The 15,203-nt window shown below is 33.4% G+C and overlaps 1 protein-coding gene across 11 annotated transcripts in view; it reads left to right on the top strand.

The window, feature by feature from the left end:
• Window positions 1-15,203, top strand: part of MYCBP2 (MYC binding protein 2) — a 262,122-nt gene that overhangs the window by 171,251 nt on the left and 75,668 nt on the right. For 8 of the 11 annotated variants that reach the window (XM_028106119.2, XM_028106120.2, XM_028106121.2 and 5 more), the window contains 4 exons: window positions 2,053-2,150; window positions 2,838-2,954; window positions 3,866-4,006; window positions 12,854-12,928. In XM_028106119.2, the coding sequence (XP_027961920.1) occupies window positions 2,053-2,150; window positions 2,838-2,954; window positions 3,866-4,006; window positions 12,854-12,928 (431 nt within the window). The remainder of the gene's footprint in view (window positions 1-2,052; window positions 2,151-2,837; window positions 2,955-3,865; window positions 4,007-12,853; window positions 12,929-15,203) is intronic. The other 3 variants (XM_028106122.2, XM_028106118.2, XM_088021879.1) reach the window with 1 other exon arrangement.

Below are 15,203 nucleotides of genomic sequence, written 5' to 3'. Positions count from 1 at the left end.
GGCCTTTATCCTCAGTCTTTGCTGCACTCTTCTTTATTTCAACGTATCCATAAAGCCTTTAGTTCAGCGAACTTTAGTTGGTTCTGAGCAAAACATTGTTCTAGGTAAGACAGTTCCTCAAGTGTTAACAGTTACTGATGATTGCATGATAAAATGGTCAAACAAAATCACATGAAGTAGAATATAAGTAGTGATACATGAAAAGTACAAATTATAAGAATTCAAAGTAGAGGTAGTCAAGAATGGCTTAATTTTCACTAATAATGGGCTGAAGAAAACTGATACAAGGTAGATAAGAAAAATCCACTTATATTTGTTTTTTGAAATGAAACTGAAGAAAATGATTCATATTAACTTAGCATCATTTTCTGTCCTACCTTTCAAATTTAACTTTTTCCCGGGGTGACCAAACTGTCAGTAGGCTGGGACCTTGCTTGACCCTAGGCAAGGACAGATAATAATTCATTAGAATAACGATGCTATTAATAGCTAATATTTATTGAGCGCTTAATTATGTCTACATTGTCTTATGCACACCTTATGTGTTAAATCGTCTCATTCTCACAATAGCTCAGCAAGGTAGGTGCTATTCTCATTCTCATTTTATAGATAAGAACATTGAGGTACTGAGAGACCGACAATTAGCAGCAGATATGGGAACAACCAAAACAGTCTAACATGAGAACCCCCCCTCCCCCAGCTTTTAACTACCATGCTGTGCTGCCTACTGGCTAGAATGGTGATTGGTGTCACTCAAGTTATAATCTGAAGCAGTGAGCTGGCACAGCCATCTGATGTGAGCTAACATTTAACTTCACAAGGGTTTCTTGTTTTCTTTATATATTTTTTCAGTATCATTTCATAGATAGGGAATAGGGACCCCTTCTCTTTTCCTTGAACCTCTGAGACACTCATTTGGAATCCTAAGGCCATTTTTCAAATATTTCTTTTTTTTTTTTAAGTTTTAATTTAAATTCCAGTTAGTTAACACAGTGTAATATTAGTTTCAGGTGTACATTATAGTGAGTCAGCACTTCCATACACCACTCAGTGCTCATCACAACAAGTGCACTCCTTAATCACCCTCACCCACCCACCTCCCCTGTGGTAACCATCAGTGTGCACTCTTGTTTCTTGGTTTGCCTCTCTCTCTTTTGTTTAGCTTTTGTTTGTTTTGTTTCTTAAATTCCACATATGAGTGAAATCATATGGTATTTTTCTTTCTCTGACTTATTTTGGTTAGCATAATACACTCGAGCTCCATCTATGTTATTGCAAATGGCAGGATTTCATTCTTTTTGATGGCTGAGTAATATTCCATTGTGCATATGCACCACCTCTTTATCCATTCATCTGTCGATAGACACTTGTGCTGTTTCCATAATTTGGCTATTGTAGATAATGCTGCCATAAACATTGGGGTACATGTATCCCTTTGAATTAGTATTTTTGTATTTTTTGGGTAAATACCTAGTAGTGTAATAGCTAGATCGTAGGGTAGCTCTATTTTTAACTTCTTGAGGAACCGTCATACTGTTTTCCAGAGTGGCTGCACCAGTTTGTATTCCCACCAGCAGGGCAAGAGGGTTCCCCTTTCTCCACATCCTCACCAACACCTGTTGTTTCTTGTGTTGTTAATTTTAGCCATTCTGACAGACATAAGGTTTTATTATAGTTTTGATTTTTGCTCTTGTTGTTTTAAGTTTTTATTTAAATTCTAGTTAGTTAACATGTAGTGTAATATTAGTTTCAGGTGTACAATATGTTGATTCAGCACTTCCATACATCCCCCAGTGCTCATCACAAGTGTACTCCTTAATCCCCATCACCCGTTTAACCCATCCCCACACCCACCTCCCCTCTGGTAATCATCAGTGTGTTCTCTATAGTTAGGAGTCTGTTTTTTTAGCTTTTAAATATTAATCACCTTAAAAAGAATTTAAATATTCATTTTATTTGTTTAAAATAGTCTGTGAATGTACATAAGGTTAGGTTTAACAATCCTTCCCCCTTGTATTCTTAAATTTTACAGTTCCCTTCCTTTTCTTACAGATGCTGGCCTAGAAGTTAAAGTAAAAGACCCACCAAAAGGGATGATACCACCAGGAACTCAGTTGGTCAAACCAAAGACTGAACCTCAACCAAATAAGGTTAGGATAGAATGAAATAAGAATCTGAATTGGTCAGAGATTTATTAATTTTATTCACTGATGCTCCAAGGTGGTCATCGAACATTTAATATTTTAGTTAATTGATTTCAGTATTTGAATTTTAAATATCCCAAAATAAATTTGAATAGTATTTTTTGGTAATTCTAATCATTTCTAAATTGTAGAACCTGTACTTTTAGGCTTCTTTGTATAATGCTGTAGTAATTTATAGACCTTGTGTACTTCTGTTACTGAAAATTTACAATTAACAAAAATTTTACTGAAATTAAGTACATAAAGTTGGCAGGGAAAGTATCCTATACTGTTAAAAGAAAAAATAATTTCCTAACATCTAGAAAGTAAGTATAGGGATTTTGGTAAACTATTAAAAAGGAAATATTGGTAATAGAATTTGTGTCATATCTTTCTAAAAAGAAAAAAAATGGGTCTTTTCTCCTTTTTATCATATGTCTTCAGAGTTTAGAAAGGAAATTATAAATATGTACTTTTAATACTTGTAAAATTCTGTTATAAATAAACCAATGTTACTTGCACAGGGAAACCAACTGCAAATAATTTTGGAAACTTTCTCAGAATTATAATACTCTCAAATCTGTTCAATTTTCTTATTATTTATAAGATCTCTATTCTATGGTTTTCCATCTCAGCTGTCTTTGCCTTTCCCAGGTTCGAAAATTTGTGGCCAAGGACAGTGCAGGACTCCGTATCCGTAGCCACCCTTCCCTTCAAAGTGAGCAGATAGGCATAGTAAAAGTCAATGGAACTATCACTTTCATTGATGAGGTAATTTGTAAAGAAACACTTGGTAATAAATTTTGGACTGAAAGTTTTTGCATTGTTTGCATGATAATAAGGTTACTAAATTTTCTGCTAGTATGTTTTAATTGGTTTGGATAATGTTTGGAAAATTGTTTTGTGGGATGTGTTCATTGAGTTTCAAACATTTTATTTTCTTTATCAATAAAAATAAAATTATATTTAAAAACAAATAAATAAAATTATATTTTTAACCTGAAAGAAAATTAACAACTAGAACCTGGGGGCGCCTGGGTGGCTCAGTCCGTTGAGCGTCTGCCTTTGGCTCAGGTCATAACCTCGGGGTCCTGGGATTGAGCCCCCCCATTGGGCTTCCTGCTCAGCGGGGAGTCTGCTTGTCCCTCTCCCTCTTCCACTCCTCACTGTTCATTCTCTCTCTCAAACCAATGAATAAAATCTTTAAAAAAGAAAACAAACAAAAAAAAAACAGAACCTGTACAAATGCTGAAAATGAGTACAGTTCTTAAATATTTTAAGTATTGTTTTTAAATATGTTTAAAACACATATTTGGACAGCATATTTTTCTATTAATACCCACTAAGTAACTTCTGATTATTGAAATCTAAATTGAGGGGAGGGAAGAATTTATGTTCTTTTGAGAAACAAACATTTTATGTTTAAACTCTCTTAATATGTGATTTCTTTGTGCTTTTACTCCTAAGTGACATTGTTTTTACTATCTTACCTTGTGAATTACCACATTGCTTGTCATTCTTAGCTGCTTTTTCCTTAAAGTTTTTCTCTTACTTACCTCCTGCAAAAACTAGATGCTTAACCTTCACGTCCACCGTTTGCCTGCTCTGTAGCCTTTTAGCCCTTGCTAGCCTCATAGGACTTACGGGTGGGCATAGCTTGTTTTCACTGCTTATTTCCATAGATCCACAATGATGATGGGGTATGGCTGAGACTGAATGATGAGACAATAAAGAAGTATGTTCCTAACATGAATGGTTACACTGAAGCCTGGTGCCTGTCCTTTAATCAGCATCTCGGCAAGAGTCTTCTAGTCCCAGTTGACGTAAGTAAAAGGTGGTTTTAAAAAGCATAATAGGTACACTCTGTCCTCACTACAGGGCTTTCTTTAATTAAGGCTTTTCAGTTCTGAGGTAAACCACAACTAAATAACTTTTATTTTAAAAGTGCTTGAATTCATAGGTCTTAATTCTTCTGTGTAATGAAGGTGGAGTTTGGCAAGACTAAGGACTTTAGTACATATTATGATCCATCACAGGCAGGAGATAGTAAAATAAAACTAGGCCTATGGAATTCCTTTCTAAGAGGTAGAGAAGTTTTTATATATTTTTTATTTTTTTCCTTTCTTATTCATACGACTGTTTGGAATCAATTCAAAACTAAAAATTGTGAATTCACTATTATTATACATTCAAAAACACGTATAATGTATTTCTTTTGTATGTTGGCATTTTGTAATTAGTTCTCTGTGTTTTGTCTAAGTTTGACTCTTTTCTTTCTTGGCTTATCATACTATTATGTTATAATACTATTGTGTAAAAATAAGAAGGATTTTTTAGTCTTTTTAGTGGTGTTATAACGTTCTAGTTGAAGCTAAATCCTAGTGTCAGAGAACTCATCAAACCTCGTTGACAAATGCAGTAGAGTACTTAGAGCCAGTGTCCGTAAATTGCTGTAAATATAATAGTAACCCATAGCTCTGTTTATAATTTAAACAGAAATACATGATTTTTCTTCCTTTTCATCACCATCAAATGTATGTACTCCTTATGACACTGTTCATAAATAGCACTGGTAAATTTTATTTTAAACAGTTGAATTTCTTAAAAATCTGTATAAATTTAGCTTATTATATCAAACCATTCAATGTATTATTTGTTTTCCTCTTTGGTAGTCTGGAGTATGTGCTCCAAAGGGGCAGTTATAAATGATGATTCTCTGGGGAAAGAAATAATTGAACTTCTATTCATATTTATTGATCTCATTCTTTTATATATGTTTTATAATAGTACAGTAGGGAGAGGTGTATCTGTAGTTTTTGCTAATAGGTGTGTGATAAAGTTTGGAGAGTGTTGGCATGCTGTTTTACTGAGGTTAAGCTAAACAATGCTAAATATATAATTAAAATATAAAGTTTTGAATAAATAAGCCAGATCTTCTTTAATTTTCCTCATATTTATATCTGCACTTAAAAATGAAAAGGAGGGACACATGGGTGGCTCAGTTGGTTAAGCATCTGCCTTCGCTCAGTCATGATCCCAGGGCCCTGGGATCGAGTCCCACATCGGGCTCCTTGTTCAGTGGGGAGCCTGCTTCTCCTTCTGCCTCTTCCCCTGCTTGTGCGCTCTCTCTCTCTCTCTCTCTCTGACAAATAAATAAATAAAATCTTTTGAAAATAAAAATGAAAAGGATTTTGACCCTCTAGAAAGAGGGACTAGTCTGGAAAATAAATAATAATTCTTTATCATCTGTGTCTAAAAAGTTAGCCTTAAATGATTTGAAACCATTTTCCATTATCTCTGATAAGGCATTATATTAAATTATATTATCTTTACCATCTCCCCCACTCCAAAATTTTCTTAATTCCGTTGTTTGCTCATTTGAGGAGATGCCTTTGGAAGAAGAAGATATTCACACAGATAAAACGAGAATAAGCAAAGGTAGAAAGGAAGAGCAAGAAGAGTGTTGAAGTTTTAAATCCCATGGTTTCATTTTGGACAGTGTGTTTCATTATTTGATGCTCTTAAACTCCATTCAAGAGACAGTTCGTAGTAGACAGTCTTGTTGAGGTCGGAGAGAGAAGGGCAGTAACGAAGGTAAGAAAGAAAGCTAAGTGAGTGAGCCGTACAAATATTTCTTGATGAGTTTTTGCTGGAATGTAAAAGACGTTGTCACTGATTTATTTGAAGAAATCTAGAGGCAGAGGCAGAATATTGAAGATATGAAGTGACTTATGGTATTTTTTAGCCTTTCTTTATGTTGAAGAATGACATGAGTTCTATTTTAATGTAGGTAACTCAGAATGCCTGGTATTATTGATAAAGCTGAGGTTTTCCCCTTCCTTTATTTTAGTACTGACTTGAGAACCTTATAAATTAAAAGAAAGATGCCAGTAAAAAGCGGGAAATAAAGATATAGATAAGAAATTTGAAGACTGAAAAAGGAAGAAAAAATTCAGGGCACATTTGGAGAGTTGTTTTGTGAGGGAGGGGAGAGGATAGGTATGGCAGTAGCTAAGTTTTTAGGGATGGAGGGAGAGAGGGCAGAGGTTGAAGGAGACCATGATTTTTGTTTGTTTGTTTGTTTTTAAGATTTTATTTATTTATTTGACAGAGAGACACAGTGAGAGAGGGAACACAAGCAGGGAGAGTGGGAGAGGGAGAAGCAGGCTTCCCGCGGAGCAGGGAGCCCGATGCGGGGCTCGATCCCAGGACCCTGGGATCATGACCTGAGCCGAAGGCAGACACCTAACAACTGAGCCACCCAGGCGCCCCGAGACCATGATTTTTATAAGATAGAAAAGAGGAAAGACGTCAGTTGAGATTGGAGCAATTGAGTTAAGTTAGAGGGTTTAGAAATGCAGTAAAGGTTTAGAATAATGTTTGAGAGAAATAGGAAAGGGATCTGAAGAAAAACTACTTGTTTTTGGATTAGTGGGCCACTAAGGACCCAGTGAGACCAAGGGATGGATCCATTCTGGATGCCCTTCCTCACCCATAGTCCTATGTATCTAGAATCAAAAGTGCCAAGAGAGTCAGTTTTAGCACTGGCTGAAATTTGGGGCTGCTATGACAGAAAAATAGGGACAAAATTTCAGATGCTGTGAAAGAGGACTTGAGATCACCAACTGTGGAATTTAGCCTGAGTTAGAAATGTGAAAGGACAAGTGGAGGATCCAAGGGACTTGGAGGCATAACTAAATCCTAGAATGATATTATAAGTATGCTATAGTTGAAGAGAGAGAAGGATAGATGGTTTGTGTGATAAGGTAAAGTATTTGAATTTTATTTCATAGAGTGTTTTACTGAATGATATGGCCTGTTAATGGGGCCATGAGCAGGTAGCTGAAGTGTAGTGGGAGTGAAAGTCATTTTAAGTGCCTCAGTCTAAGAACTAAAAGGCTCAGCAGTTGGGTGATCATCTGCATCAGCACAAAGACACACAGATGATGGATGGCAGCACTGACCCACAGTTAAGTTAAAGATGTTTGCCATTGAAGGAAGGGTCCCATTCGATACAATATAAAATCATGGGACAGATGGCAATAGTTTGATGCTGGATCAGGGAGAAGTATGAGAACAGGTAGATGACAGAAGGGTTTATATTTTATGTGGTGACCAGTGATGACAGAGGGGATAAAACTAACTGGCCTATGGCTCCAAACAGATTTGGTATAAAGTTGTTTCAGTGCAGGTGTTAGATGAGGACTCACACAGTCAGCCTGATGTAGGCAAAGACGGACTAGTTTTTTAAGGTTTTGTACGTAGGGATGGGGGCAGGCCCCTTGCACAGTGTTTTTAATGAGTATGTTACTCTGTAGGGCTAAACATGACAGGGAATAGAGGGAATAATGATTCTATTTCATCCTCTCAGGGAACTAATACAGCTAAATAAATGTATCTTTCTACTTCTTTATTTGTATCTACTACTACATTTATTGCTAGAAAAACACATTCACTTTCCACCTACTCTCCCTTTCTACTTCAGTCCACTTATAAACAAATCAAGTATAATTAGGCCTAATAATTGTAAAACACTACTCAATTAAAAAGAGAGAGGGAGAGAGCCGGGAGATTTAAAAATAATATAGAAATAACCAAGGACAGATGTCACTACCTTAAGAAGATGCAAAAATACCAAAAAGTTGTCTTTAGCAGTCTTTACATCTACCTCTTCAACCTTTTCTAGTTAAAACAATTTTGCATTCACATCAGTGTGTGTACTTTATCCAGATCCTGACCCAAACTCTGGGGAGAGTGGGAGTGGGGATTAGAAATTTGAACACTGACTAAACATTTCATGAACTATTTTTAAAAATCACAGTAAATAATCCTATTTAGAATAAACTTCAAAGTGATTTTTGTTACACTGTCTTGTGTATTTGGCCATTTTATAGAACTCTTGTCACTGCAAATAGGTACTGTAACTAACTGTTGGCCTTCCTAACAATACTTCATTACTTTACCAAGAATTGATGGCATCCTCACTTACTGCAAATGTGACTTTCACTCTATTTTAGCACTTTAGTAATGCTCTAGTTCAGAAAGTAAGCAGCATTAGACTTTCCTATTATGAATAACTATTTTTAAAAATACATTTTAATAAGTGGTAAGAACAGGGATAAATATGAAGAATACAGACCCTTTTTTGTGAGGTGCTTATGTGCTAGTAGAACTTTGTACCCTTAAAAAAAAAAAGAACTATGTGCCCTTTTTAGAACACACTGTTCAATTTTGCATCTAAGAGTCTTTGTTTATGTTGTTTCATTTGTCTAAAATGCTTTCACTTCCTTTCTTTTCTAGCTTTTTTACTGTTTTCCTAGTTGACCAAGCTCAAAAATTTCTGTTGACCTCTTTTCTTATCTGTACTTCCCAGTAATGCTGTAGTTAGTAATTTATTAGTTGTTCATTCGAGGACTACTGAGTCCTTATTAATGTACCAAATACCAAGATAGGAAATAGGCATTGAGTGGAGAGGAAAGGGGAAGGATACAAAATAAATAAGATGGAGTGCAGTTCTTCCTCTTGGGGTACTCCCTGTATAATTTGACAGACATACCATACGCAAATGATTAGGTTACATTGTGATAAGTTACAGAATGACTTCACTCAGGAAGTCATACTTGAGAAGAAAAGTCTTGAAGAAAAGTTGCCAAGAAAAAGTGAAGGAATTTCTAGACAGAGAATCAAGTGTCCAAAGTTATGGAGGCCTCCTATGTTTGGGAACTGAAAACTAGTTATATGGTGAAGTAAAGGAGTAGGGGTAGAAAGCATAGAAGTATTGGGGAAATTAGGTTCTCTCTCTTTTCTCAGCATTTTGTCTCTAGAAGTAGAAAAGCCTTACTTCTTACCCACAATGCTTAGTTTGTTTTTCTTGCCATCAGCCCATTTGTACTTGTATACCTCTTATTTCTGTTGTTAAGCTTCTTAAGGGTAAAGACTCATTAAGAATCCCTTCTTATTCATACACATTTCTTCCAAAGTGTTAAATGTTACATTTTTGTCATGGTAGGCTTTCAACATTTGTTGAATACTAAATTTTAAATCTTGGCATTTGATGTGATCGTGCTGCTCAGAATAATTCCTATCACATATATGCCTTTTTTTTAAATTTTTTATTTAGTCTCTCATTTAATTTCATTGTGACCTGTGATGTTATGTATTTTATCAGTCTTATTTTTCTAGTGTCAACAATAGCTGCTCTCCCAGGATCAACAAGTAGAAAGTAGTGGAGAGAGAAGAATACATACAGTTACAAAAGGATAAAGTAAATATATAGCTTTAAATAATCATGTTACTTTGGGTAAAACTCCCAAATTAAACGAATGTGAACATTCATAACCTTAATGATTGAATTGAGGATGAATACTGTGATATATGTTGAAGGTGGCACAGGTCATGGTCCCATCATGAAATGATTAGCACTCTGGACTCTGAAGTTGATGTAGGTCAGTCTGAGAAGGCATAAGGCAAAACATGTTGATCTTAAAATCCTGAAGATTTGGAAACTACAAAATGTAAGCAGGCTAGTAAGACGTTTCAATCATTGAGGAAAATATAAGTAGAAAAAGAGAGAATCAATTATGTACCTGACATGGGAGATATTTGACTGCCTAGAGTAGAGCTTAAATTTTTTTTGGAAAACAAATTTACTTCTAGGATAGGGCTAGGACATATCAGTGATTTGAAACTGATTCTTTGGATACTTTGCCAAAAATGAGGCTTCCAACTTTGTGAAGGTTGAGTGGTAGAGAGAGCTTATATCCAGGAGAGTAAATGATACCTCATTGGAAGTGTTCTAAGATACCTTTATAATGCCTATATTATCTGAGTTCTTGCAGAAGCAACTTGTGTCTCCAAACATCTCCATGCATTTATACAAACCTACATGGGCTGATTGGTGTTCACATATAGAAAGTAGGTAGATTTTTCCAAATTTTAGGGCCCCAAAGATGTGGAGGAGAGATGAAGGAAAAATGTCTTTTGGTAACCTCTCTGACAGCATTACCCAGGGCAGTTGGTAAAATTAGCAAATGTTTTTCACATTTTATGTCCAATTTCATTTTTATGGGTTACCTGAAGATTTCTGATAGCCACAGCTTTAACATACCCTGAATTGCTTGGTTTTGTTATGTTAATAGATTTGTATATGTATATATACATAACCTGTTGTTTAATCTTTAGTAAATACTAAATATTTACTTAATACAGCAGTAACGGAATGAAATTAAGGCAATTAAAATAACACTAATTGTTATACGTATGCTGTTCTTAATTTTCCTGAGACATTTTATCTTTTTCTCTTTAAAAATGGCAATTCTTAACTCTGCTCATTAAGCAGCACAATGAAAGAATTACTATCATTTTTTTGCATGAACATTTGTCATGTTGGTCATGTATTTTCACAGTGAAAATTGCTCACTTACTTGATCTTCTGTGCTTTGAAAGATTATCAGCTTAGAGTTGCAGTTTGGTGCTCATTAATTTAGTTAGGGTTTTAGTATGCTTTAACTTTTAATTTTCTTGAGAACATCTTTGTCTTTAGTCTTTGAGAATAAAAGGATTTAGATGATTATAGATATGTGTGTATTTCTGTATGTGTATATACATACATACTTATATATATATATACATAGTGGTACTCCTATTAATCTATGAAAGCTAATTTATGTATTTTAATAGTAAGAAATTGAGACTTTGGAGAAATTAAAATTTTCATGCATGTTCATATCTTTAGACTAAACTTTTCTAAATTTTCCAAAGAAAACCATGCAAGTATATTTTATTTTTAAACTCTAGCTTTCTATCTGGTATATTTTTGATATGTGATAAATGCAATTTTGTTTGGACACCATATTCTGAAAATAATAATAGTAAACCAGTGTGGCTAATAGTTTTCCACAAATTCAGAACAAAAGCAAACAAGTGTGAAATTTGAATCCACATGATTAACATGTACAAAATTGATTTGATTAGCAATTTATTACAATAGTTAGCAGTCAAGTCACTTTAAAGTGTCACTGTACATGTTAACTCATGTTCTCAGACTCAGGAAACACTTAAGTTTGCACGTTGAAATAAAAGAAAGGTACAAGCTTTAAATATTGTTAATCACCACCTTGCTTCTTTATCACTAACTTCTTCTGCCTTGCTTTTCACAATGCTTTTTACGTTCCTTTTAACACTAGAGAAGTTTATGCTAAAAAAAAGAAGCAAAATGCAAAAAAAAAATATTGATATTGTTTTATGTCAAAAGGTCTGCACCACTATTTTCTGTGAAGGAGAAAAACAATTGAGCCAATAGCCCAAAAACTCTTATATACATGGATGAACCAGTAAGGACATCTTTTTCCCCAAAAAATAGTATTTTAAAATGCTTTGCATCATGTTTCTACTTCACCTAAAGATAAAGGACCCTATTTGCTATACATTTTTAAATGTGGAGGGGGGTTTGGTTTTTGTTTTGTTTTACATTTATTTATAGGCATATTACTAGAAACTCATTTTTCTGGCTTTTATATGTCATATTTCTGAATTAACACACATATGTATGTATATGGGTGTGTATCTATGTCTGTCCATATATATATACATATATATGAAGAAAATACAGAACTGGAGAATATCAAATAGATTTTCATTATCTAAAATGGCTTATAATTGGTTGGAAATTATGTTTCTTTTGTGTTGAAGTTTTAGATGATGACAGCTTTTATTAACATTTTAAGTGTGTCCTTTTTTTTTTCCCCAAAATAATCATTTATCACAGCATTTACATAAGCAGTAAAATTGTGTAATTGCTATTCACTGGAAAGATTTTAATTTCAGATGACACAAATATATTCAATAGCATATTTTTATGTAAAATGTATATCATTTACATTTTCCTTAAGACATTTTGTGAAGATGTTGATTTTTCTGGGACCATGCTGCTGCAAGTTGGTTGTTTAACAAAATATTTTTAGATTCTAACATAGAGATGAAAATGCTCTGTGCATTTCCTAAACTTTGAAATGGAGAAAACTAGACCTGTCTTTTGAGAAAAGATTCCCCCAGGTTGTATGTTTTCTGTATGCTTTTCTTAACATATTTGCTAACAGCTTTCAATTACATTTCCAGATGATTTTTTCTTATTTAGAGAAGAAAGGGAAATTGAAAAATGACTTTTTTTTAGCTTTTTTATTTTTTTTCTTTTTTTACTTTAAAAGTGAAAATGTCCACTATAGATAACTACGTGCCATTATTATTCATAATAATAATTGCACTATCTATACAATTTATATTATTTACATTTTCTTTATAAAACAGCAGACTGTTTTCTGTCATAAAACAAATCTGGCTTGTATTGAAACAGATATGTCGTCTCTTAAAAGAGTTTTAAGGTTTCCTACTTGCATTGACTGTCTTAAGCTTTAAATCAATGTCTGGCTCTTAATTTTAGTAAATGGCATGACACACTATATCCATGAAGAGCTTTTGACAAAAACTTATTTATCAATCTTTCTTTGCTGTGTCGTTTACTCAGGTGGCTTCAGTTTCCCTTTAGTAAAATAGTATCACAGTGCTGGTGCTAGAGTACAGAACAATGTTGTTACTGTGAACGCATCTTCTGCAGATAATATCCTGTTCCCTTTCTTTGTTGATATTTTTCTTTCTTAAACTTTGTCGCTCAGAATATCTTTAATGCTAGCCAAGGAGTCAGGGATTTGGACGTATTTTCATGGACTTCCAAAGCTTTTTTTCCCCAGGTGAGTTAACTGTAAGGAACAGTCATACATTATTCAGGTATTTCAGCATGTATAATAAATTTTACCTTCTACCTTTTGAAGCCTTTGCTTACGGTTAATAAAAGAATTTTTGCCAAAAAAGTGCTACAGTTGAGTTTCCCTGGTAATCCTTTTCCCTCTACTTTTGCCAAAGAATGTATTATTAGTTCAAGTTAAACTTTTATGTGACTTCAAATTTGCTGTATGTAATTTATGACTAGCTTCTCCCACAGTGACATCCACATCTGGCTTTCTCAGAGCTTGCTTATTTCAGTGGGAAAGTCTCAACTCTGTGGCTCTTCTCTTCTTCCCTTAGCCTTTCACAATGCCCCCTTGGATGTTCATCTGAGAATGGGGTGGGAATGCAAGGAGAAAAAAATAACACTGCACTTCATCAGTTTCACATGCTGGTCCCCAGGTCTTCCATTTCTGTACTGAATGAAGCATTTATGTTAGGGTTGCTTGAGAATGACAGCTACAGTTCTATGACCTTTTTTTGTCTATTAGCTCTTCTTATACTGCTTAGTATAAAAAAATGGATAGACTTTGTTTTACATTTATTAATTTATATAGTTTCTTTGTTCAATAATTATTAAATATTTTAATAGAAGTTCTCATATATCGCCTTTCACTGAATAACTTGCAATTGTTATTAGTTTTTGCCAAGATTTACCTCTTAATGTTACACTAAATGATCAAAAGTTGGAAATATTGTTATAACTTAGTTAAAAGCTGTAAATATATCATTGAATACCAGTGAAATTGATTTTTCACTAAATATATAAATATATAAATATATATAAATATATTTGCTTGTTGTTTTTGACATCATACCATGTAATTTTTTAAAAAATGAGTTGTAAATAGGACTGATATGCCTCTTCCAACTATGAAATAGCATAATGTATGTATTAAAATTGATTATTCACAACTAGACATTTTTAAATGTTTACTGAAAACTTTGTTAGTATAGTAGCAGTTTAAAGTTTAGACCCTTACTCTCCATTTTTATTTTGAGCATTCTCTTTGTATTCATATGTAAGTTTTTACAAATGCATATGCATGGGTAAGTACGATGCATATTTTAAGTTTATTTTAGATTGTAAATCTAATCTAAATTTTTCAGGTATTTAAAATTCTCATTTCCATTAAATTGCCAATGTATAAAGAATGTTGGATAAATACAGCATGACAATTACATTAACTAAATAAATATTATCCCTAGTACCTATTTGTATATTTCTAAATTGGTGAATCACCATAATGAAATTTATACAATATTATGTGAAGGTTAATAGTGGGTTTAAAATTTTCCCTGACCATATGTTGAATTAAAGTTACAGGTACACAGAATTCTTGAATCCACATTTTTTTTTAACCTCAGGATTTTATTTTTAATTTTTTACCATAGAAAAGACTCTTTAGTATGAGACTACTTGTAGTGATAGAGGGATAGAACTATTCAGTATTATTTTATCTTGCATAAATGTTAGTGGTGGTTTTTTTTTCATTTTTATTCCATTTATATGACATTACTAAATATTAATTTTAACCTAATGTTTGAATAAGTGCCCCAGTATGGTCATCTTTTGTTGTATTTAAACATAAAGCAATTTATAGAGTCTCTAGTACTGTATTTAAAAGTACAGTTTAAACCTGTCTTGAAGGAGTAGTAATGACAATGGAGGAACCTGCAGTATGGAACTTTCCTTTACATGTTGATGGGAAGGAAGATGAGCAAATATGAGGAGGTTATTATTTCTCTTCATTGCATTCACATAGGAAACAATTTCATTCAGATTCAACAGAAAATTTAGGGCATATCCTTTTCTTTCATTTTAAGAAGTAACCCTTTTATGTCCAAATGCATTGTATTTCTGTAAAAATGCATCTTTGATATTATTTTCTGTACTGAAAGTATTATCATCTTTTTCTGTTAATAGCATTAATATAATGCTGTTTAGTAATGGCCTAACAAATCTAGCAAAACATTTTTATTTGTATTAAGAAAGTATAAGTTGTTAAAATCTTAGAAGCACTCTTAATTCATTCATAACTAGTAAATATTAAGATACAGTTATATTTTATGCACACTTTTTTCATCATTGCTATCGCTATTAATAAATAAGTCTCCAGAGTCTTCACACCTGTTTTCTCTATAAATAATTATTACAGAGTGAAAAGAAATGAAAATCTAGACTTTTTAACCCATACCAACGTACAGCAATGCAGTAATAATGATTCAAAATTATTCAGT

Source organism: Eumetopias jubatus, unplaced genomic scaffold (assembly GCF_037043125.1).
Source record: "Eumetopias jubatus isolate StellerSeaLion01/CBP00866 unplaced genomic scaffold, mEumJub1_p1.0 scaffold_3, whole genome shotgun sequence".
NCBI classification, from domain to species: Eukaryota; Metazoa; Chordata; class Mammalia; order Carnivora; family Otariidae; genus Eumetopias; species Eumetopias jubatus.
This window is presented reverse-complemented; position numbering and strand designations above follow the sequence as displayed.